Genomic DNA, 23458 nt, shown 5'->3' on the forward strand with positions numbered 1-23458 from the left:
GCTGTTGAGACCTTGCGGCCAATCGTTTCTAGCTTACGTCCCTCCGTATCTGGTGGTGCAGTGAGGGGGAAGACACATTTTGCAGTCTTTCCCTTGCTGCTACAGTAATGACAGTATATTAGGATGGCCTCAAACATAAAGGGGCCAATTCTGGGGTCTTGTACTTTTTCTTCGGTCTAGCTACTAGTGCTGGGGTGGAGAGCAGGGTGACGAGGATCTTTACACCTGCCTTTCAGATGGTTTCCAAAATAGGAATTGTAGTGATGGTGCGGTCTCTCTTGTCCCTGTGTTCATAGAAAACTGATGCCTTTTCTTCAGTGGCGACCTGTATCTTGAAACTTTCCGCTGACTTTGCCATGACTGAGTGAAAAGACACCACACCGTCTGGGGGTGATGATCCCTGGGTGAGTCCTGTTTCTTTTGTTTCTCGATAAGTCACTGTCTATAAGTCATCTTGGTCTGTGGCTGACGAGTCCTGTGGCAGATCACCCTCCTGAGGTTCGTCCTCCTGCATGTCGGAGAACTCCCTAAAGGGGTCATCAGGTTCCCCCTCTTCAAAGTGAACCGGTGATTTCGGGCAAAATATCGAAGGAGCTGATCTTGCTCTTTGGGACGATCATCTCAGGGGCGACGGAGTGCGTTTCCTCCTCTGTGCTCTGGGTGCCTCACGATGGTGTTCGCAGCCTGAAGTAGACTGGTGAGGTAGTTGCGAGTGGTGAGGCGTGCAGTCCCTAGGGGACCTGCTCTGATTGTGGTGTGCAGGTGATGAACTTTGTGGTTGTCTGCCTGCTGAGACCGACTGGGTGGAATGTCTCGCCCTTTGCCTTCTGGTTAATTCATCCATAATTCTGTGTATTGATTGTAAAAGTGCTGGGTCGAAAGGGTCTGCAGCATTCTCCATTGTAGGTTGCCAGTGAGGGCTATTTTCCTTGGGTTGAACTGGTAAAGATCCCTTCCCCTCTGAGAATTCCTCATGGAAGATGATATCTGGAAGCTCATTCATTTAAGTGATTGGCGAGAGCGAGACAGCACCCACTAGTCCTTCCAATTGTGAATGGACGTTTAAGGCCTCCTCAGGTTGAGGAAAATGCTCATCAATGAGTGGTGTTAAACCATGGTCTTGGCTTGTCGACGGCCCAACCGTTGACAACAGTGGTTGCTTGGTGGGCGAGTGCTTAGGCACTGACGAGCGTACTGTCGATGGGCTTTCCGTCGACCTGCCCATAGAAAAGTGCTTCGCAGAGGGGCTCTCCATGGCCAACTTAGCCATTGATGAGTGCTTCGTCGACGACCATGTCTTCATCAATGAGTTGTTTGCTTGATTATTCCTTCGTGGACGAATGCTTCGTAGACTAGTCCTTCGACAAAAGTGATTTTGTCGACGAGGAAGCCGGTTTGGTTGCAGACGAGGGTTTAACCGTCGATGACGGTGCAGATAGCTTCATCGTGGGCAGCGTCTCTGTGGCGGACTGCATCGCCGAGTGAGAAAAAAAAGATAAGTCTTTACCTTTTTGTGGCTCCCCCATCACCATACCCTCCTGGGATCTGGAAGGTACATTAGAGGACTTTCCACTCCTCTTCCTGTCCTTAGAAAGTGGAGAGTGTGCTCTGTCCACTGAAGAAGCTCTCCTTTTAGGAGCTCGCTTCTCAGTATCCCTGGAGGTGGTTGATGGAGCAGTCTTGCAGAAATCAGAGGGCATTTGTCTGCTCTCCGGGTGTAATAGCAGTCTTCTATACCTGTCCTCCAGGGTTTTCTTGTTGAACATTTTGGCATATACTGCATGACTGAATGTTACGAGGGTAAAGGCAGTAAATGCAGAGTTTGTGTGGGTCCCTGATAAAGATGATCGCCTTCCCACACTTGGAGCAGTCCTTGAAGAATGAAGTCTTCTCTTCAACAGTTTGGCCTTGCTCAGCCATGAGCAGAAATTAGAGTCTCTGTAATCTTTAATGTCTTAATGATGTATCATCCTATTGTGAATTATTTGAGGTTTGATGTAAGAGCTTTGTATCTCTTGTGACCACCAATAAAAAAAAGTTTATAAAAAAAAAAAAGAAATTAGTGACCCAAACACGTTTCAGGGTGCGGGGAGAAAAAAATGCAAGTTTCGGAAAATAAAACGAAGAATCCCTAGTCAGAAGGAAGCCGAAAAAACTGAATTTGGTTTGAAAAAGTAGGATTATACCTGAAAAGAAATCGGTAAACAGCTCAGAGAGCTGAAGAGGATTCTCTGTACTCTAAGACACAGTGAGAAATCTGAAGATGGCTGACTGGGGTGGAGCCTACGCCCTGTGACTTCATTGGTTGTGGCCTAAAAGGACCAAAGGAGGTGGAGGGACTCCACAAGTGAAGGGCTACACAGGCCCCATGGGGCTCTATGGGTGTAGGTTTTCTTCCTAAAGGAAGAAGTTCTATATTATTATTTTTACTATTTAAATTACAAGCATGTGAATCTATGAAAGATCCAATGCTGGAGAAGTGAAGGCATTCTTCTCATAAGGGAATAAGCCCCAACCACTAAGATGCCTTTACTGGAGGCCAGGTGGCGGCTGAAGTTGGGTGTTGATTTTAGGTACAGTCTTGGGAGTCAGAATTCTCAATCTCTTCTCACGCTCTGCCTTTCTTCAGGCAACAAAACATAATGGAAAAAAAAGAGGATGTTGATGTATAGAGCAGTATGTATTTTTGTTGCATAACATTGTCTGTCATATAGGCAGCAGATATTTTAAACATAGCTTTATCGACCCAAGCCAGAGAGCTCTCCGTGATGCAGGCAACCATACATGTGTTTCACCATAATTCAGGATCATAAGTGTGAAAGTCTGACATTATTGTGATTGGAACATTAGGGTATGCTTAGCAAACCCCCATCAAGATTATCGTGGGTTTAAAATACGGAATAAATAAAGCCTTGTGTATTGTTAGGAATCTGATGGCGCCCTCACTTTCCCCAATGTATCCTCCTCCTCCCAGGTGGCCAGGGAAATGCTGTCACTTTCGGATACTGACCCTGGGGGTGGATATGTGAGGGGGTATCACCTGGGTGGAGGAGACCTCGGGAGTGGAGATGGGGCACCCTTGGGTGAGACATGGTATCCCCAGTTTCCCTTTTCCAATGAACCCAATATCCCCGAGGAATTTGTGGGGTACTATCAGTCACTTCCCTATCTTTCCTATACATCATTTCCCAGATGATATCAATCAGGTACTAGGACGAGGAAGACACACCACAGAGCCATACATCCTCCTTTTAAAGTCTCTTACATACATGGACATCACTGTGGTACTTAGAAGAGGAAGAGGCATCAACCACAGACTGTTTGGCACTGAGCTGTCGAGTCTTTCGGACATCGTAATTGATGCTGCGAACTTTAAAACAATGACGCGATGGCAAGCAAGACTTCAGTTTCCCTGTGGGAACACAGCAGGACACGAGAGGAGAAGCAGAGACCCGGAGAGGCAGCAGCAACGGCAGAGCGGGAACCGGAGAGAAGCCAGGTCGGGGCTTGCGAGCAAAATGTGAGAAGTGGAACCTGCGTTGCGGAAAGCGGCAGAGGTGCCACGAGCGGAGGCAAGCTCCCTGGGCGGTCGCAGCTGGAGGAACGCAAGAACATCGCTTAATGGTGCGGCAGGGGAAGCAGCAGAGTGAAGCCAAGTCCTTCGAGGAGGCACCAGAGGCTGTGGAGATACCAAAAGGAGGTTCTCCAGCACCATACAGAAGCCAGCCGGCACGCGACTGGAAACCAGTCAGTCTGCCAGAAGGCAGGGGGACCCCCGGGCGTGTTGAATGTACAGCAGAAGCTGGGAAAGTGTATAACAAGTAAAGGTCTGAAGCCAGAGGACCAAGAACTGTTAAGGGGGGCATTTTTAAAAGCTCAGTTATCAATGAAAGGAATGAATGATTGTAATGAACGTTTTCAAGAAATGAAAAGGCAAAGAGGCATTGCAAACGTCCGTGAGCATTTTTCAAAGCCGCATGTTATTATTGAAAGGCATGAATAGTTGTAACCAACAGTGCAAAGAGGCAAATAAGTGTTACCAAGAGGCAAGAAACACTGAGTGTACTGGGAAGCTTAGAGCAGCATGTGAGGGCTCATCGTCCAGCGTGTCACCGTCATAATCACTGTCACCCCCATCCCTTTTTTTACAGACCGGGGGGAATCCGGGCCCTGGGACACAGGTGCCGGCGGGGACCCCACCGCCCCCAGCCGGAGCCGCAGGTAGGTCCAACGGCTGTTGAGGGGAAGGTGACGGTGTTACAGGAGGAGGTGGGGGTCAGAACAACTGGTGGGGACGGAACCGGAGGAGGTGCGGGGAGCGCAGGAGGAACGGGAGTAGTACCCAAAGGTTACCCGAGGTGGTGCCACATGCGGGACGACCTCCTTGACAATGTCCTTCAGGAGCCCCTTCATCTGAGCGGCAAGCATGACTAGGAAAAACTCGAAGAAGCGGTCCTCACAAGCCGTCTGGTCCCTAGGGGCCCGGCGCTCCGAGGTGCTGGGCCTCCACTCCTGGTCAAAGCGCTGAGGTGCCTGGTGCGTATAGCCGCACGGCTGTGATCGGTAGATGTAGCCCTGAGGGGACCAAAAATCTGCTCCATTGGATCTGCTGCCACTTTCAGAGGGATGGGGCTGGGATCATCCTGCAAAGCCCATTCGATAGGTGAAAGCACTGGCGGGCCTTGAGCAGGATCCAAGATGCGCGCCTGCCTGGCAGGCTCGGCGATGTGCTGCTCTGCGATTTTGAAGCCTTGCAAAGGCCCTGACCCAAGAGAGGCCTCAGACACAAGAGGATAAGCTTGGGTGTTGCACCCGAAGCAGAAGCGTCCACCTCAGAGAATCCTCTGGTATGCAATGTGCTCTCAGCCGGCCGGCCGTCAAAACGCCCTGATTCAACACCTCGGAGCGAGCTCCGGTAGGCTGGGAGCCCTTAGCACCTGTGCCGGTAGCCGTGCTGGATATAGCAGAGGAAATACTCTTGGATGTTGCACTCGACGATCCCTTACCCCCCCTGGGGTAGAAGAGGAGAATGAGTTAGATCATCTTTCCAAGGACAGCATAGTAGGTACCCTGAGTCCCTCGGCTTGGGAGCCAGTAGCCTGGAAGGCCTCAGGTCTGTCCCGGACTGCCTGGAACAGTCCTGGACCCCACGGCTTGGGCGCTGGTAGCCTTATGGACGTTCGGCCTGCCAGAACCTGTATCCGAGGAACCTTGAACCGTGGGAACCCTGGGGAAGAAGTAGCCACACTGTGAAGCCGTGCTGTACAGATTGCCTACCTTGTCTTGACGAGAGGTCCTGGAGATAAAGTCCTTAAGGGGGGCAGAGAAGAAGTGAGAAAGATCTCCCTCCACTGCAACAACCGATTCTACAATGCCCTGTGACCGAAAGCGTTGCGGTGGTCAGGCCCCAAGCACTGAAAGAAGAGTGCATGGGAGTCCTAGGCCGGAATGAGCGGTCGCATAAAGCACATCTTGTGAATCCTCCTGCAGCAGACATGCGCCCTGGGAGACGAGGCACTGAAGGGATGTTAAATAAGATTGACAGACAAAAATGGAGAAAGCTAAAAAAGTCTCTGCGCTAGGGGGTAGGGGTGTGCATTATACTACATTTAAAGGGGAAGCTCAATCTTTCGCTGACAAACGTCCGGGGACGCTCACAAGGATGGAGGATTGGGTACGGCACATACAAGTACATTTAGGAAAGGAAAACCCACCTTAGCATAGGGCAAGGTAGGCCTTTTGTCAACCCCAATCTTCGGTTAATAAAAAGGTGTATCCCAAATTTCCACTCAGTGGTTTGTGTCAACTTCATGAAGCCTCCACAGTGTGTAGGGATGTATCACCTCTGGATCAAAAAGTGTCAAGGAGTCATGATGGAATCAACCTTAGACTGCTGGGCGGCACATAGTGGTTGTTTGAAAACCTTCTGGTTCAGACAGCGTCTGAAGGAGATTTCAAAGAGGAGGATTCAGTGGATAGAATCCTCATATTTATCAGAAAGAACATTACCAATGGTAGAAACGTGTTCTACTGCAACACACATTTTCACTTTCATGCTGGTGCATTAGTAAATCCAATATTGCACAGCTTAGAAACAATCGAACATGCCACAGGGAAATACCAGAAATTTCTAAAAGTAAATAAGTACCTGAGCACTGCATCCCTCAGAAGTGAACTCCATGGACTTCAAAATGCTGTAAATTCAAAAATTGATATTAATACATTGCTTTACGAACATATTTTTCAATGGCATCACATCTCCAGAGGAGGGCAACATCATTTGGCCATCTGTGTCCAAGAGATAGCAATGCAATGGAGCCTACATTATTCACAATGCTCTCAATGGTCTAGGCCCAGAGTTTCGGATAATCAAATTTACCCTGTTCTAACCATTTAGAAAATGACACTTAAACCATTGCAAATCTCCTCTTGCCTCAAAAATAAAATATGAAAAACAGTAAATGTTAGGAAAGTCCAACTAAGGGCTTCATAAAACCATACATCTGCAGCAGTACATAAATTCACTCTTGGTAGAAAATAGAAGGCTGTACCATATGAACATTTGGTAGCATAGACAGAGTTGCCATGCTTATTTTAGGAGGAGAGAGGGCAGTAGCTTGGTACAAATAAATTGCAGCATACGTATGGTCCAAAGAAACACTGAAACACTATGCATTGTAATAATAAAGTGTTTATTTAAATACAAGTAGACCAAGATAATTACTGTGTAAATAAGTACTATAACATCATATAAACACAATCATAAAAACCAACTCAATACCCATGGTATGCAAACCAAGGTATACACTTATTTAGAGGAGCAAGGAGCAAGTCAAGGTGAGACAAAGCTAAGGTTATACATTCAGGATAGTAATATGCTATTCCCGGGGAATAAGACCAGGTTAGATATACTTTTAGAATACAATCAGTATTTCAAGGGTTGTTGACCCTGTCAGTCATGCAGAGAAATCACAATAAACCAACCCTGTTACAAGTATACACTTTCCAATATTACTTTTCAGAAGAACTCTGTTCAGAGCTAGTAAATCAACTCCCATACTTTCTGGTGGGGCCTTAAGCTACTCTATGAAGAAGTATGAACCCACAATAACTATTTTTCAATGCACTAGACAATTCAAGAAAAGCAAAATCCAATTACACTTTAAGACACAATGCATTTCAAGGTAAGTAATTGACCCTATGACTGTTTTAGAAATGCTCCCTGGTGGGATACCGAAGAGAAAAGAAGAACAAGTTACTTACCTGTAAATCTTTCTGCGGCATGGGTCTTGCAAGGATTCGCAAGCTCATGAATATTCGTGGCTCATCAGGGAATCCTCAGCAAATTTAAAGCAGTTGAGCTTTCAGCTAAAAACTGCTGGTTTCCTCTACAGCCTACAGGTGGCAAGGCTCACAGAAGCAAAGGAATTACCCTTGGAACAGACTGAGCTCAAACAAACACGTTGCGCACCACCGCTTGACCGACCTGGGACTCCTCCCCGAAATCCTGGTCGACACAGTAGAATATTGTGAAGGTGTGGGTAGACCTCCACGTAGAAGCCCTGCAGATGTCTAGCAGGGGTACACCAGACAGCAACGCCGTCTTCACAGCGATCGCTCTGGTAGAATGGGCTCTCGGAACAGCCAGGCAGTGGTCTGGTTCCCAACCGCTGACAATGAGTGATGCAGCCGGAGAGCCACCTTGAGATGGAAGCCTTGGATAAGGCCTTCCCATGGTTTACAGGACTAAAGTTCACAAAAAGCTGAGAAGTCTTCCGGAAACTCATTGTGCGGGCCATATAAAACTACAGCACTCGAGTTACATGCAACGAGTACAAAATCCTTTCAGCCGGCGACGAAGGCGTTGGAAAAAAACACAGGCAACACCAAGGGTTTGTTGAGACGATATTCCGACGGAAATTTGGGCATGAAGGAGAGGTGCATCCGCAGCAGCACCCTCGTCTTGTGGAATATCAAATAGGGCTGCTTGCAGAACAGGGCCTGGATCTCATCCACTCTCGTGGCAGAGGTGATGGTAACGAAGAAAGCGGTCTTCCAAGAAAGGAACTTGATGCATAAGCTCGAAGGGGGCCCCCATGAGCCTAGTGAGCACACCGTTGAGTTCCCACGCCGGGGCAGGTGTCTTCAGCGGTGGTAACGATCGGAACAGTACTTTAATGAACTCCTTGACTAGACCGTGTCACCAAAGAGAAGACTGTCCCGGAGACCTGGTGTAGTGGGAGATAGCCGGATGCACTTTGATGGAGGCATACGCCAGCCCTGACGTAGCCAAGGACAAGTACGGAAGGACTTGGGGGGTCGTGACTGACTATGGCTAATTTCCCTTACCTATAAAGTCCCCCAGCAGCTTTGCTGGATTTGAAGGGTTTTGTTTCTTTTTCCTGCTAAGAGTGAGACTCTTTTCCCACTCTTAGACATTTTTGCTATGTGTGTTCTAGGCTATTTTTGTGTTTAATGCCTATGGGGTTTCTCTCCCCTCCATAGGAACCATCTTTATTCACATGTGTTACACAGCACCCTCCGTGTAGTAACGCAGGGGTGTCGTAGCGACCCACAAACATAGACTCCATACCCTGGGACTGACTACCGTCTCCCAGGGCATGTAAAGGCCCCATTGAATTTACTAGTCAATTTTTGTGAACTAAACCAGTACAACCCATCTTACTATGGAGGCACTGGGAAGGGTTAATAGTTTTTCTCTTATTTTCATTTTCGAGAGGGTACAGTACAGTCCCTCTCTCAAAAGTTTCTGGCTGGTGGCAGTGGTTACTACCGTATATATTCAACCGCAAATATTTTTCTATGGGATTTTCCCATTGTTCGAGGCTACCACATTTTCTGACAGCCTCTAACATACCGCCGGTGTATTTTAATATTAACTCTACTTCGGTAGGTTTTTATTGCCAGAACTTTATTATAACTTCTTTCTCGTGTCTTTCTCTAAACTCCTAACCATGGTCGGGGATCCTTTGTTTGTCCTTTTGGCGGGCTATTGCCAAGAAGCCCTCCTTTCGGTACCACTGAGTCTGGGGTGGGTCCGTTGTCTGGGAGGGGGAGTAGGACCCCCGGACAGGGTCGCCTCCGCAACCCATGTCTCACACTATCCTGATAGGCTGGAGGGTCCCCCGCCAAGATGACCACTCCACTGTGTGAGTGACAGCTAAGCTTTATGAATGGGGCTTTTTTTTGCATAAAAGCAGGGTCCTGAGGACTGGATGAGCAAGACGTTGCCACTGGAACTAAGAAGCCGAAGAGGAGAGAAGCCAAAGACCCCTGCAACGACAACCACCGGTGAAGCCCTGCTGCAGCGTCTCACCACTTTTCTCCACACGACGAGAGAAGATCTTCATCGAAAAGAGCCTTCTTCCCTTGAGCTGGTGGGGCCAAGCAGTTTGCCAATCGCATCCCCGGACCTGCCTTGGTCGAATCGCCAGTACCCTGTACTCGGAGGCCGGAAAGCCAGGCACCAGTCCACCCAGACCGCGATTTAAATGCGCGTACCTTTTATTCGTCGGTAAGCACCGCAGCTGGTTTCATCCCTGGGTAGTGCAGTAACTTGAACTTTCCTCCACGACGAGAGCATCTCTTCCTCTGCTGGATCCCCCGAACTGCAGGAACTACCAGGAACAACCGCCACTGCAGGAGCCACTTCTTCATTTTAAAAGGTACATTGTTCCGTCAGGCCGCCCTTTCTTTGCAGTAGAGCTAAAGGTGTTTTAAATCCTTTACCTACCTGTTGGGTTGGCCGCCCCTCTCTCTTAACATTGTCTTTCACCTTCTGTATCCACCTTTTCAAAATCGTTAATCATGACTTGACTGTAGCTAAAAGAACATTTTGCTCCTGGGCCCATGTCCTGTAACTACTTCTTATAACCACCCATTCCTTCCCACTTTTAAACCTTTTGAAATGCCGTTTTGCTCAGTTTTCATTTAAGTATTTCGTATACTGATGCACTGTCTTGCTTCAACTGGTTCACAAACGTATGGAGTGTGTTGCTAGGGTGTGTAAGAAGATATTTCTGTATAACTTGTGCTTTCCCTCCTTTGTGAGAAATTGCTAGAGTGCCAATTGTGTTTGGTTTGCACTGTGCCGTTTTGCTCAGTTTTCACTCTTGCGCAAACTTGTCTACAATTTAACTAGGGAGTTGTGTATACTTTCTTGATCTAATTTAACTTGCTTAATAACTGTGATAGATGTGTTTAACTAGAAGTGTATAAAATAAATATATATATACTTTTTACTACAAAGCTTTGGTCAGTGTTCCCTTGTTCCATAGTACTGAAGGCCTACTGTGTAAACCCTGAATACTGCTCATCTCCCTCTTGAGATAAGTCTGACTGCTCAGCCACAGCTACCAACTAAATCTTTGTGGTACAAACTGATACCAAAGGGGATTTATTGCGCTCACCTGTAGTCTTAATCTTCTGTAGTGCACCCTAAGGGAACTGCACATGATTCTGCCTAACACTTCATCTTCTGCGACCAACGCCAAGTTGTGAAACGCTTCCATTTGTGCGAATAGCTCTTAAGAGTGGACAACGGCCTGGCCCTGGCAAGGACCTCCCTGCAGTCCGCCGTCAGCTCATACCCACCGAACTCTAATGCTGCAGGAGCCAGGCCTTTAGGTTCAGCGATCCTGGTTTGTGGTGCAGTATTGCGCTTCCTTCCCTCGCAAGCAGATCTGCAACCACTGGTAGCTTGACTGGAGGTGACACTGGCATGCTGAGAAGGTCTGGGTACCAGATTTGCCTCAGACACGCTAGTACGACGAGGATCATCCTGCACCGACACCATCTGAGTTGACTGATGACTCTTAGTAGTAGAGGCAACGGAGGGAACGCGTACAGGAACATGCCTTCCCACAGGAAGGAGAATGTGTCCCCCTTGCTCCCCGGCTGGGGGAACCTGCTGGCGGACCTCTGACACTTGGTGTTCGTGGCCGTCGCAAAAAGATCGATCTGGGGTCTTCCCCACCTGAGGAAGAGGTTTGTCCACTTGATCCTGCCGAAGCTCCCACTCGTGGCAAGAGCACAGCTCCCTGCTGAGAGAGTCAGCGACCGTGTTCTTTACTCCCGCCAGTTGAAAGGGAACAAGAAACATCCCCTGGGCAATGACCCAGTGCCACATTTCCTGCGCGCCTCTGGAGAGCACTGGGGATCTGGTGCCCACCTGCTTCCTGATGTAAAACATTGTGGTGGTATTGTCCGTAAAGACCGTCACCAATTTGCCCCTGCGAGACGGAAGAAATGACTTGAGCACCCAAAACACTGCCCGCAGCTCCAGGATGTTGATGTGGAGCTCCTTCTCCTCCGGTAGCCACAGGCCCCTGGTGTGGATACGTCCAGTAGTAGTGACCGCCTCCTGGTACGGGGGAATCAGAAAATCTGTGCCCCCTGCGATGGTGGAGTGCACGCCCCAGCACAATCCTGTCCTTGACGCTTCCGGACACCTGGATCCGGCAGGCATCCAGGAAATCCTGGAGGGGTCGCATCCACAACCTGCAGAAACACGACAGACTTGATGGTCCTCACTGTGGCGATCTTCAGTGTTAACAGCCGTTGCACCTTACCCAAAATGGCCGCTATTCTCTCTTCTGAGGGGGCCGCCAGGCAGGATACAGTGTTGAGCCTGGACCCCAGGAACAGAGCAGGACTTTGGATAGTTCACTGAGAACCCTAGATCCGTCAGCAGCCGGACAGTCCTCTCCGTGTGATCGACGGCGATGTCCCTTGACTCTGAGGCAGTTGTCGAGGTAGGAGAATACATGAATTCCCAGTATGCTCAGATGGGCCGCCACCAGAGCCAGGCACTTCGTAAAGACTCTGGCACTGACTTCAGTTCGAAGGAGAGAGCCTTTAACTGATGGCGCTTCCCCTGTACGAAAAAGCGCAGGAACTTGTCATTTTTTTCGTGAATGGGGACATGGTAGTACGCATACTGTAGATGTAGTGACAATAGGAAGACTCCCTCCTCCAGTTGGCCGAGACCGTGATGCAACGTGACCATGAGTCTTCGTAGATCGAGAATGGGCCTCCAGCCCCCGGTCTTCTTACTTACGAAGAAGTATCTGGAGTAAACTCCAGAGCCCCGGTGCCGCTTCAGAAAAGCTCGATCACCCCTTTTTGTAACATGGCCCGAACCTCCAGCCGCAGCGGAGGGATGTGTTGTTCCTGCCGGGACCCCCGTGGTAGCCGCAGACACTCTTGCTGAAACTCCAAAGTGTGTCTGTGTGCGAGAGTGTCTAGCACCCATCCATCAGTGGCGATGTTGTCCCACGCGCTGACAAAGTTTGCCAGCTGGACTCCCACTGGGGTGCAGGGGTGGGGGCCCAACATCCTGGGTGTTTCAATCCTGTTGAGATGCCAGCGCGCCGCCTTGGGGGCCTTGACGACGACGGCCACCTCTGAAGGCCTTTGAACGACCCCTGTATGCGTCCTGGTTCAAGGAACGGGAGGATTCGCAGTACGAGAACGAACCTCCACAGAAACCTTTCGATGATCTGCCGACTTCCCTCCTGAGGAATGAAAGGACGGACGGTGCTGTTGCAGCGTGCCTAAGGCACGGCTGTCTCTGTGTCAGTCTTGATAGCCTGAAGAGATTCATTGACGGCATTCCCAAAAAGATTGTCTCTGAACGGCATGTCCAGGACCCTCGTTTGAACTTCCTGCCTAAAGGTGGTGGCCTTCAGCCAGCCTTGACGACATAGGCAAAGCCAGTTTCCCATCTGGCGGAACCCTGTGTCTGCAATGTCCAGGGCCACAGTGATGGCGTGGTCCGACGCCACCTCGCCCTCCTCAAGGATCTCCATCGCCTCGACCCGTTTGACCTCGGGGAGGAAATCCAGTAGCGGGGCCATCTTGTACCATAACTCCTGGTCGTACCTGGCCAGGATAGCTAAAGCATTCGCTGACTTGACCGTTGTCGTCGCTGAGTAGATGACCTTTCCACCCATGGCGTCCAGCTTCTTCCCCCTCGCTGTCCGGGTGAACGGAGGCAGAGGACGACGGGTTGGATCACTTCTTCCACACAGCCGCCGAGACCACTGATTTCGGCACCAGGTATTTCTTCTCCAGCGTGTGTCTTTTCGCTGGGGCTTGGTTTTTTCAGCAGGACCAGGCCCTCTTCCCAGACGTCGTCCAGGAAAGGCACCGCCAGAATGGTCTTCCTCTTTGCCTCCTGTCGCTGATAAAGGAAGCCCTCCTTCGTCTCTTCCGGCGTGAGCTAGAATTGTTCCGATGCACGGTCGACCCTGGAGTGGAAGGCGCTCACTTTGTCTGGGGGAGAAGCCCTTGGAGGATGAGAGATGTCGCTGTTGGGCCCAGCGCCTATGTCGTTGTCCACGCCGGCCTCCCTGCCGACAGTCGTCTACCTCCTCGACGTTCCCGTCGTCATCCCCAACGTCTTCCGGGTTGGTGTGGACGAAACCTTTGTTGTCCTCGTCGGAAGAAGAAATATACATGCCCTGGAGTGCTTCCATCCCTTATCCCCCCCTTTTTTTTTAGTCCTGAGGGGTCGGTCTCGGGCTGAGGGACGGCATTCTCTTTTCTGGGGTCTTTTCCACTGGTTTGGCCGAAGCCTCCCGCCTGGGAGGAAGAGCCACCCTGGCCGCTGTAGGGGTAAACCCTGGACCAGGCTTCGAAACGGCAGCAGCCACCAATTCAATAGATGAGGATTTAGCCTAGATCACCTAGGCCTTCAAAGGCAGGTCGGGCACTTTGTCCTGCTGTTTGGCCTTCTCCCGTTTCTCACGCAGCTTCCCCAGGGTAGGTGACTTTCTCTGCGACAAAGAACTAGAGCGATGGCTGGAGACAATCAGATGGAGATGAGGAACGCGCCCTAGCCGTCACGGGATCTGCTTGCGTGGCGTCACCAACGGAAACAGACTCACAGTACTTGGTCTTGTCTTGGACCCCCACGGATGGAGCGCCCACAAAGGACTCAGAAGCCCGCTCTGACTGGCTGGATCCGGATGAGTCATGCCCCTGTGAACCACAAGGGCTAGAGGCCTTGGCTTTGAGCCACGCTGCCAGTCTGTTCTGCCGATCCTTCATAGTAAGCTTGGTAAAGCCACGACAGATCACACAACAATCCTTCTTGTGCATAAGGTGAAGACAAAGGCATTGGGAATGCTGGTCCTCCATGAAAACACTGTGCAAACCGCAGCTGGTGCAGAACTTGAAGAGGGAAGCTCTGTCCTCCTCTGACATAGTCCGGCATGCGGTGCAGGCCTGATGGCCTCCTGGAAACTTTGAAGAAGAAACACTCGACCATTCCGCCTTTGAGGGCCGATGAAAGATGCCAACAAACGGATCCCCGTTAGTTAGTCGGATGATGAAACGATAGAGCACACAAGCTCGATTGAAGAAAAATAGGAATTTCCTAGCAAAAAAGCATGAGAAAGGCAGAAAGCTCCAAGAGCGAAACACGAGGACTCCCAACACTTGGACGGGCTGAAAAATATGAAGGGAGAGGGCATTCATTGGCTGGGGGCAGTATGACCCAGAGCTCAGCGATTCGTTTATAGGAGAAAGACAGTTTGTAAACAAAAGAGAAACATTTTTTTTCCTTTTGCAGAGGATTCCCCAGCCTGACGGCGGGCGTTAGGCAAGATTGTATGCAGTACCCTTAGGGTGCACTACAACAACCTTGACCGCCTGGCAACAGGGACACAACCTTTGGTCTGAGCTACACAGGTTGGTAATGTGGCTGAGCAGCCAGGCTGATCTCAAGAGGGGTCAATGTGAGCAGAAATGTTGTGACAGAGTTTCACAGTAGCAGTTATTCAAATAAACACTTATACTCAAGGTTTCTTGATGAAACAATTATTAATTTATTTCACAGTCAGTTGTATAAGCCTTCAGAAGGGAGCAATATGGGATACATTACTCACTGTAATCGTATTTCTGATGCTTGGGTCTGCTTAGATTCACATGCTGTGCATAGGCCGACATCGAGTGGAAGCTGCGGAGTATTACAGTTTGTTTTTCGAAACTCGAAAATGGGCGTCGACACAGGGCGTGCCAGTAATACTATCCCTAGTGTGACGTCCACTGTAGCCATGATCCCTCACGCGTCTAGGACCCTCAGATTGTATTTTTTCTGACATGAGGTAGCATGAGGAGTAGCGCGAGTACAGATTATCCAAGCAGATAGAAAGATAAGACTACAAGCATCCATGCGCCTTCTCTCAGAGGGGAGGAAGGGCGGGTCACATATGAATCTAAGCAGATATAAGCATCAGAAATACGATTATGATGAGTAATGTATCCCCTCTGAGGCTTATGGAATCTGCTTAGATCACATGCTGTGCATAGATTAGCGAGCAGTGTTAGAAGGAGGTGGGATGTGAGAAGGGTCATGAGCAAATAAATGTCTTACAACCGCTTGTCCCACTTGAGTATCTGTCTTGGAATGGGTGTCAATGCAGTAGTGCGGAGTAAAAGTGTGAAAAGAGCTCCAGGTAGCTGATTTGCAAATGGTGTCAAGAGGCATATTTGCAATAAAAGCCAGAGTGGCCCCAATGCCTCTTGTAGAGTGGGCTCTTGGCGTGAAAGGCAGAGTTTTTCCAGAAAGGGAGTAACACAGCTGGATACAGTTCATAATCCACTTAGAGATGGCACCTTTAGAGACGCTATCTCCCTCTTTGCCTGTAGCTACGGAGACAAACAGTTGGTCTGTTTTCCTTAGCGGTCTGGTTTTGTTTACATATATAGGACCACCCTACGCACATCTATGGTGTGTAGTTTCACCTCAGCCGAGCTTTGTGGGTCCTGGAAGAAAGCAGGAAGCGCGTGGAATTTAGAAATAAACTTAGGTGAGAACCTAGGGTGTCTTCGTAAAACCAGTTTATCTTTATGGACAGTAAAGAAAGGATCCTGCACTGACAGTCTGAATTTCACTGACTCTTCTTATAGACGTAATGGCTACCAAGAAGGCAGTTTTATATGTCAGGTGTTTGAGACTGCTCTTATGCATGGGCTCGAAGGACGGCCCATGAATTTAGCAAGCACCACATTAAGGTCCCACCCTGGTGGTGGGTTAGAAATTGGAGAGTGGAGTCTCTTTACTCCTTCCTTGAAGGCTTTAAGCACTGGTACTTTCCATCATGATACTTTGTTATGCAAGGTGGTGTAAGCTGACACAGCTGCCAGGTGTACCTTCAGTGAATTAAATACCAACCCTGCGTCCAGCAGGTGGAGCATGTAGGTGACTATAGTGGAAAGAGTGCAATCAACTGAGATGATTTGCTTATTCTGGCACCAGATAACAAATCTTTTCCATTTGTCAAAGTAGCAATACCTCGTGTTTGGCTTCCTAGACTCTTTTAGGATGTACATACATCTCTGAGGTAAATTGGGATGTCCAAACTCTATGACCTCAGGAGCCATGCTGCCAGGTTCATTGAGTTGGGTTGAGGATGTACTGTCTGACATTGGTGCTGGGACAGTAGGTTGTACCAGCACGGGAGCTTGATGGGTTCGCACACCGCTAGTCTGCGTAAGTGTGGGAACCACGGTTGCCTCGCCCACATGGGGGCAACTAGGACGAACTTCATTGATTCCCTGTGCATCTTGTTGACCACCTTCCTGATGAGGGGGGTTGGCGGAAAAGCGTACGCAAACATCCCTGACCAGTTCATCCACAGGGCGTTCCCCTGGGAGTCTGCTTGGGGGAACCTGGATGCAAATCCTGGGAATTGTCGGTTTTCGCTTGTGGCGAATAGGTCTATAGTAGGGAAACCCCACTGAGAGAAGAGATCTTCTACAATTTCTCTGTGTAGACACCTTTCGTGTTCTTGCGGGAGGGGATCCCTGCTCAAAGGGTCCGCCAGAGAATTGAGATCCCCTGGAACATGTTGAGATAACAGGTAGATGTTCCGTCTGAGTGCCCATATCCAAATTTTCTGGGCAAGCTTGGACAGATTTGGCGAACGAGTCCCTCCTTGCTTGTTCAGGTAAAACATTGCTGTTGTGCTGTCTGTCAGGATCTGCACTGACAGGTTTAACAGGTAGGGCTCGAACGCTTGAAGTGCTCTGAATGCTGCCAAAATCTCTAGCAGATTGATATGATTCCTGGCCACTGAGTGAGACCAGAGACCCTGAGCTGTGTGGTGGTGAAGGTGTGCTCCCCACCCTGACAGGGATGCGTCTGTTGTGACTACAGCCCGTATCTCGGGATCGTAAAAGGGTTTCCCCTTTGACAGGTTTTCTCATGTCCACCAGTGAAGACTTTGTACAAGTGTTGGCAAAACGACCACTAGATTGTCCCACTGACCACTTGCCCGAGACCACTGTTTCGCCAACCATTCTTGCATGGGAGGCATGCGCAGGCGCACGTGGGGGGCCGGGTAAATACATGGCGCCATCATGCCCAGCAAACGCATCGCTTTGCGTGCCGTTATCTGGCGACCGGCCTGATATAGCGGAATTTGCAGCATTAGATTCCGAATTCTTTCCTCTGATGGAAAGGCCAACCCTTCTTGTGTGTTTAGGACAGCTCCTAGGAACTGTTGGAGGTGCTTGGCACCACACTTGAATTCTTCTCTTTAATGGAGAAACCCAATTAGAAGAGGAGTTCGATAGTTCTTTGAATGTTTGATCTGCAAATTACCAGAGTCTCCCCCGTGATGAGCCAGTCGTCCAGGTAAGGGTACACTGGGATCGCCTCCCTGCGTAGGTGTGCCGCCGCCAACGCCAGTACCTTGGTGAATACCCTTGGAGCCGAGGCTATACCGAAGGGCAGTACCTTGAACTGGTAGTGCTGACTGTCCACCTCGAAGCGCAAGAATCTTCTGTGCGCTGGGAACATGGAAATATGAAAATAGGCATCTTTCATGTCCAATGCTGCCATGTAATCCCCCTTTTTTAGGAGGGGGATTACCTCTTGGCGAGTAGAGATGCGAAACTTTTGGGGCTTTACATACTTGTTTGCAGGCTGTAAGTCCAATGCTGGGCACATTGTCAAATCTTTTTTGGCACAAGGAAGTAAGTTGAATAAATACCCTTGTTTACCTGGTGTCCCGGGACGATTTCTATCGCGTCCTTTGCTAGAAGATTGGCGATCTCTTCGAGGAGGATCTTCTGGTGGTCTAATGAATGCATCTTGACGTGGAGGGTGGTTTCGGGGACGCTCTAACAGTTCTATGCAGTATTCTGCAGACACTGTGGGCAACACCCATCTGTCTGATGTGATCCCTTCCCAAGCTTGGGTGAAGTTTGAAATGCGTCCCCCTACTGGGGATGCGTGAGAAGGGACACTGAACGGAACGTCACTGTTTTGCGGGAGGCATGCCGCCGCCGCCGCCTCTATTGGGGCTGCCTCTACCCATACCACGTCCCCTCTTGTTACCCCTGCCATAACCCTGGGTAGACTGCTGGTTGTTGTTGTTCCATGTTGTACCCTGCCCCTGGGAATAGTTGGAGCTCTTTGAGTTTTGGCCGCGTGGGCGACGAAAATTGCCATTCCCTCTTTGATTAGGGGGTTTGTTGGTTAACTGGCCCAGGGATTTGAGAGTCTCGTATTCATCTTTTGCATTTTTTAAGGTGTCCTCTACCGCCTTACCAAACAGTAGATCGGCTCCACCGGTTTGTCTATCAAGGATGCATGTGTCTTGGGTTTAAACCCAGATTGTCTTAACCAAGCATGTCTTGATAACAGTGCTCTCTGCTATCAGTCTGCCGGCGTTATCCCCGGCATCAAAGGTCGCCTTAAGGATGCAACCAGATACGGCTCTTCCCTCAGACGCAACCTGTGCCAACTGGCTTTTTAAAGGTTCCAGGGCGGAGTCAATGAGCGCTGCAACTTCTTCCCACTGATGAGAGTTGTAACTCGCTAGCAGGGTGGTGGAGTTGGCAATCCTTGCCTGGTAGTCGGAAGTGGAGACTACCTTCCTTCCCAACCCATAGATCTTCTTGCTCTCCTTGTCCGGGGGAGCTTCAGACGACGATAAGGGTGTTCTCGCCCTCTTTCGGATATTAGTCACTACCAGGGAGTCCGGTTTTAGTAGCCCCCTTATGTAGAGTGGGTCTGATTGGGCTGCCCTGAACAGTTTTTCAATCCTGGAGTTTACCGTCCTGGTGAGGTTGTGATTGAGAAGGGAAGGGTCTATTCTCCTTTGTATTGATTTGAGAATAGGGATGGCCTGGGCAACAGGTCTTTTTTCTCCCACTAAAGTCCCTCTACTCCTGTGCTCCCTGCGTATCTATGCGGAAGTGTTCAGCCGCTCTAGATAAAACCTCATTTAAGAGAGGTTGGTTGTCGACAGGAGAGTCGGTAACCAGAGGTTCTTTGTCTACTGGGGAGTCTACTCTGTAGACTTCTGGGTCATCTTCGTTGTCATCTTGGGCCTCGTCATCCCGATACTAATCCATTCCAGTATGGACGTCCAACGTGGCCAATTCTGGATCCTCATTAAAAGATGGATTCCCACCATATTGAGAGTATGGCTGGACATGGAAAAGGTCAGAAGACCTACTTTGCGTTGGCGCCTCAACTCTAGGTTTTTTTACCAGGGGGTTGCGGGGTCCTTAGACCCTGAGGGGGTTTCCCTGTCATGGGTATAGGCGAGGAAGTGTTGTGGATTTTTCGCATAAAAGTCTGCTAGGGATGACATATTCTAGACATAACTTTCTATATCCTCACTTGACCATTCTTTAGAGCTGGGGAATACCCTCTCCTGGGAGTGTTTCCCTGATATATCCTGACTGGACCTATGGCCTTGTGCAGGGGTCTTGGATATTTTTTCAGAAGATTGTGACTTGTCCTTATGTGTCTGTGGTGCAGATGAAGACTGAGAATGCTTTTTCTGCCCTCCCCGTGACTGGAAAAGTGCTTCCTTCGGTGACTCGACTTTGGGATGGAGAAAACGGGGAAATATTAGGATTTTTTGCTAAATTATGGCTAAGGCCAGGGGACTCCGCGGGATGCTTCCGAACAGTATGGCGGGAAAAAACAATCTGAGTGTCCTAGACGCATGAGGGATCATGGGTACAGTGGACGTCACACTAGGGATAGTATTACTGGCACGCCCTGTGTCGACGCCCACTTTTGAGTTTCGAAAAAAAAAACGAATACTCCGCAGCTTCCACAAGCCTTAGAAATATATATATATATATATATATATATATATATATATATATATATATATATGGGATACATTACTCACCGTAATCGTATTTCTGATGCTTGTATCTGCTTAGATTCACATGCTGTGCATAGGCCGACATCTAGTGGAAGCTGCGGAGTATTACAGTTTGTTTTTCGAAAGTCGAAAATGGGCGTCGACACAGGCGTGCCAGTAATACTATCCCTAGTGTGACGTCCACTGTACCCAAGATCCCTCACGCGTGTAGGATCCTCAGATTGTATTTTTTCTGACATGAGGAAGCATGAGGAGTAGCGTGAGTACAGATAATCCAAGCAGATAGACAGAAAAGGTAAGACTATAAGCAATCATGCGCCTTCTCTCGGAGGGGAGGAAGGGTGGGTCGCATGTGAATCTAAGCAGATACAAGCATCAGAAATACGATTACGGTGAGTAATGTATCCCTTCTGAGGCTTGTGGAATCTGCTTAGATCACATGCTGTGCATAGATTAGCGAGCAGTACCAGAAGAAGGAGGTGGGATGTGAGAAGGGTCATGAGCAAACAGGTGTCTTAGAACCGCTTGTCCCACTTGTGTATCTGTCTTGGAATGAGTGTCAATGCAGTAATGCTGAGTAAAAGTGTGAATAGAGCTCCAAGTAGCCGCTTTGCAAATGGTGTCGAGGGGAACATTTGCAATGAAAGCCAGAGTGGCACCAATGCCTCTAGTAGAGTGGGCCCTTGGCGTAAAAGGCAGAGTCTTGTCAGAAAGAGAGTAACACAGCTGTATACAGTTGATAATCCACTTCGAGATAGCGCCCTTAGAGACGCGATCCCCCTCTCTGCCTGTAGCTACGGAGACAAACAGTTGATCTGTTTTCCTTAGCGGTCTGGTTTTATTTACATAGTATAGGACCGCCCTACGCACATCTAGGGTGTGTAGTTTCACCTCAGCCGAGCTTTGCGGGTTCTGGAAGAAAGCCGGAAGCTCGATGGACTGGTTTACATGGAACTTGGATATGAATTTAGGTGAGAACCTAGGGTGTGTGCGTAAAACCAGTTTGTCCTTGTGGATAGTAAAGAAAGGATCCTGCACTGACAGAGCCTGAATTTCACTGACCCTTCTTATGGAGGTAATGGCTACTAAGAAGGCCGTTTTATAAGTCAGGTGTTTGAGACTACTTTTATGCATGGGTTCGAATGGGGGTCCCATGAGCTTAGCTAGCACCACGTTGAGGTCCCATCCTGGCGGTGGGTTCGAAATAGGAGGGTGAAGTCTCTTTACTCCTTCCATGAAGGCTTTAACCACTGGTACTTTCCACCACGAGACCTTGTTATGGGATGTGGTGTAAGCCGAGAGGGCTGCCAGGTGTACTTTCAGCGAGTTAAAAACCAACCCTGCATCCAGCAGGTGGAGCATGTATGTCACAACGTTGGAAGGAGTGCAATCAACCGGGTTGATTTGTTTATTCTGGCACCAGATAACGAATCTTTTCCACTTATCAAAGTAACAGTGCCTTGTATTTGGTTTCCTGGACTCCTTTAGAATGTCCATACACCTCTGTGGTAATTTGAGATGTCCAAACTCTATGACTTCAGGAGCCATGCTGCTAGGTTCATAGAGTTGGGTTCCTGATGCACTGTTTGACCCTGTTGCTGGGACAGTAGGTTGTACCAGGCTGGGAGTCTGATGGGTTCGCACACCGCCATCCTGCGTAGGTGTGGAAACCATGGTTGTCTCGCCCACATGGGAGCAACTAGGATGAGCGTCATAGATTCCTTGTTCATCTTGTACACCACCTTCCTGATGAGAGGAGTTGGTGGAAAAGCGTACGCAAACATCCCTGACCAGTTCATCCACAGGGCATTCCCTTGGGAGTCCGGCTGGGGGAACCTGGATGCAAATCCTGGGCATTGTTTGTTTTCGCTTGTGGCGAATAGGTCTATAGTGGGGAAACCCCACTGAGAGAAGAGATCTTCTACTACGTCTCTGTGAAGGACCCATTCGTGTTCTTCCGGGAGGGAGTTTCTGCTTAGAGCATCCGCTAGGGAATTGAGCTCCCCTGGAACATGTTGCGATGACAGGAAGATGTTCCGTCTGAGTGCCCATATCCATATTTTCTGGGCAAGCTTGGACAGATTTGGCGAACGAGTCCCCCCTTGCTTGTTCAGATAGAACATGGCTGTCGTGCTGTCCGTCCTGATCTGCACCGACAAGTTCAGTAGATGGGGCTCGAACGCCCTTAGCGCTCGGAATACTGCCAGAAGCTCTAGCAGATTGATGTGGTTCTTGGCTACTGAGTGAGACCAGAGACCCTGAGCTGTGTGGTGGAGATGGTGAGCTCCCCACCCAGTCAGGCATGCATCTGTAGTCACCACGGCTTGTACTTCGGGATCGTAAAAGGGTTTCCCCTTTGCGAGATTCTCTCTTGTCCACCAGTGTAGGCTCTGTACGAGTGTTGGCGAAACGACCACTAGATCGTCCCAATGACCACTTGCCTGAGACCACTGTTTCGCCAACCATTCCTGCATGGGACGCATGCGCAGACGCGCGTGGGGGACCAGGTAAATGCATGACGCCATCATGCCCAGTAACCGCATAGCTTTGCGTACTGTTATCTGTTGACCTGACTGATAATGCGGAATTTGCAGAAGTATATTCCGAATTCTCTCTTCCGAAGGGAAGGTCAATCCTTTCTGAGTATCTAGGATAGCTCCTAGAAACTGTTTTGAGGTGCTTGGCACCAGACTTGACTTTTTCTCGTTGATGGAGAAGCCTAATTCGTGGAGGAGGTCGATAGTCCTCTGAATGTTTGACCTGCAAATTCCTGGGGTTTCCCCCGTTATGAGCCAGTCGTCCAGATAAGGGTACACCGGGATTGCTTCCCTGCGTAGGTGTGCAGCCGCCACCGCCAGTACCTTGGTGAATACCCTTGGTGCTGAAGCTATCCCGAAGGGCAGTACCTTGAATTGGTAGTGGCGACTGTCCACCTTGAAGCGCAAGTACTTTTTGTGCGCTGGGAGCATGGAAATATGAAAATAAGCATCTTTCATATCCAAGGTTGCCATGTAATCCCCCTTTTTTAGGAGGGGGATTACCTCTTGTAGCGTGGTCATACGGAATTTTTGGGGCTTGACATATTTGTTGGCAGGCCGTAAGTCCAATACTGGGCGCATTGTCAAATCTTTCTTTGGCACAAGGAAGTAAGTTGAATAGATACCCTTGTTTACCTGGTGTCCTGGGACGAGTTCTATCGCGTCCTTTTCTAGCAGAATGGCGATCTCCTCGAGAAGGATCCTTTGATGTTCTAGGGAGTGCACTCTTTGTCGTGGAGGATGATTCCGGGGACGCTG

At 49.3% G+C, this 23458-nt stretch overlaps 1 protein-coding gene across 4 annotated transcripts in view; it reads right to left on the reverse strand.

Moving 5' to 3' along the window:
• Positions 1-23458, reverse strand: part of CUX1 (cut like homeobox 1) — a 2307153-nt gene that overhangs the window by 1359875 nt on the left and 923820 nt on the right. For all 4 annotated transcript variants that reach the window (XM_069614989.1, XM_069614986.1, XM_069614987.1 and 1 more), the window contains exon 13: positions 6149-6194. In XM_069614989.1, coding sequence (XP_069471090.1) covers positions 6149-6194 — 46 coding nt within the window. The remainder of the gene's footprint in view (positions 1-6148; positions 6195-23458) is intronic.

This window comes from Ambystoma mexicanum, chromosome 9 (assembly GCF_040938575.1).
Source record: "Ambystoma mexicanum isolate Mex_15411 chromosome 9, UKY_AmexF1_1, whole genome shotgun sequence".
NCBI lineage: Eukaryota > Metazoa > Chordata > Amphibia > Caudata > Ambystomatidae > Ambystoma > Ambystoma mexicanum.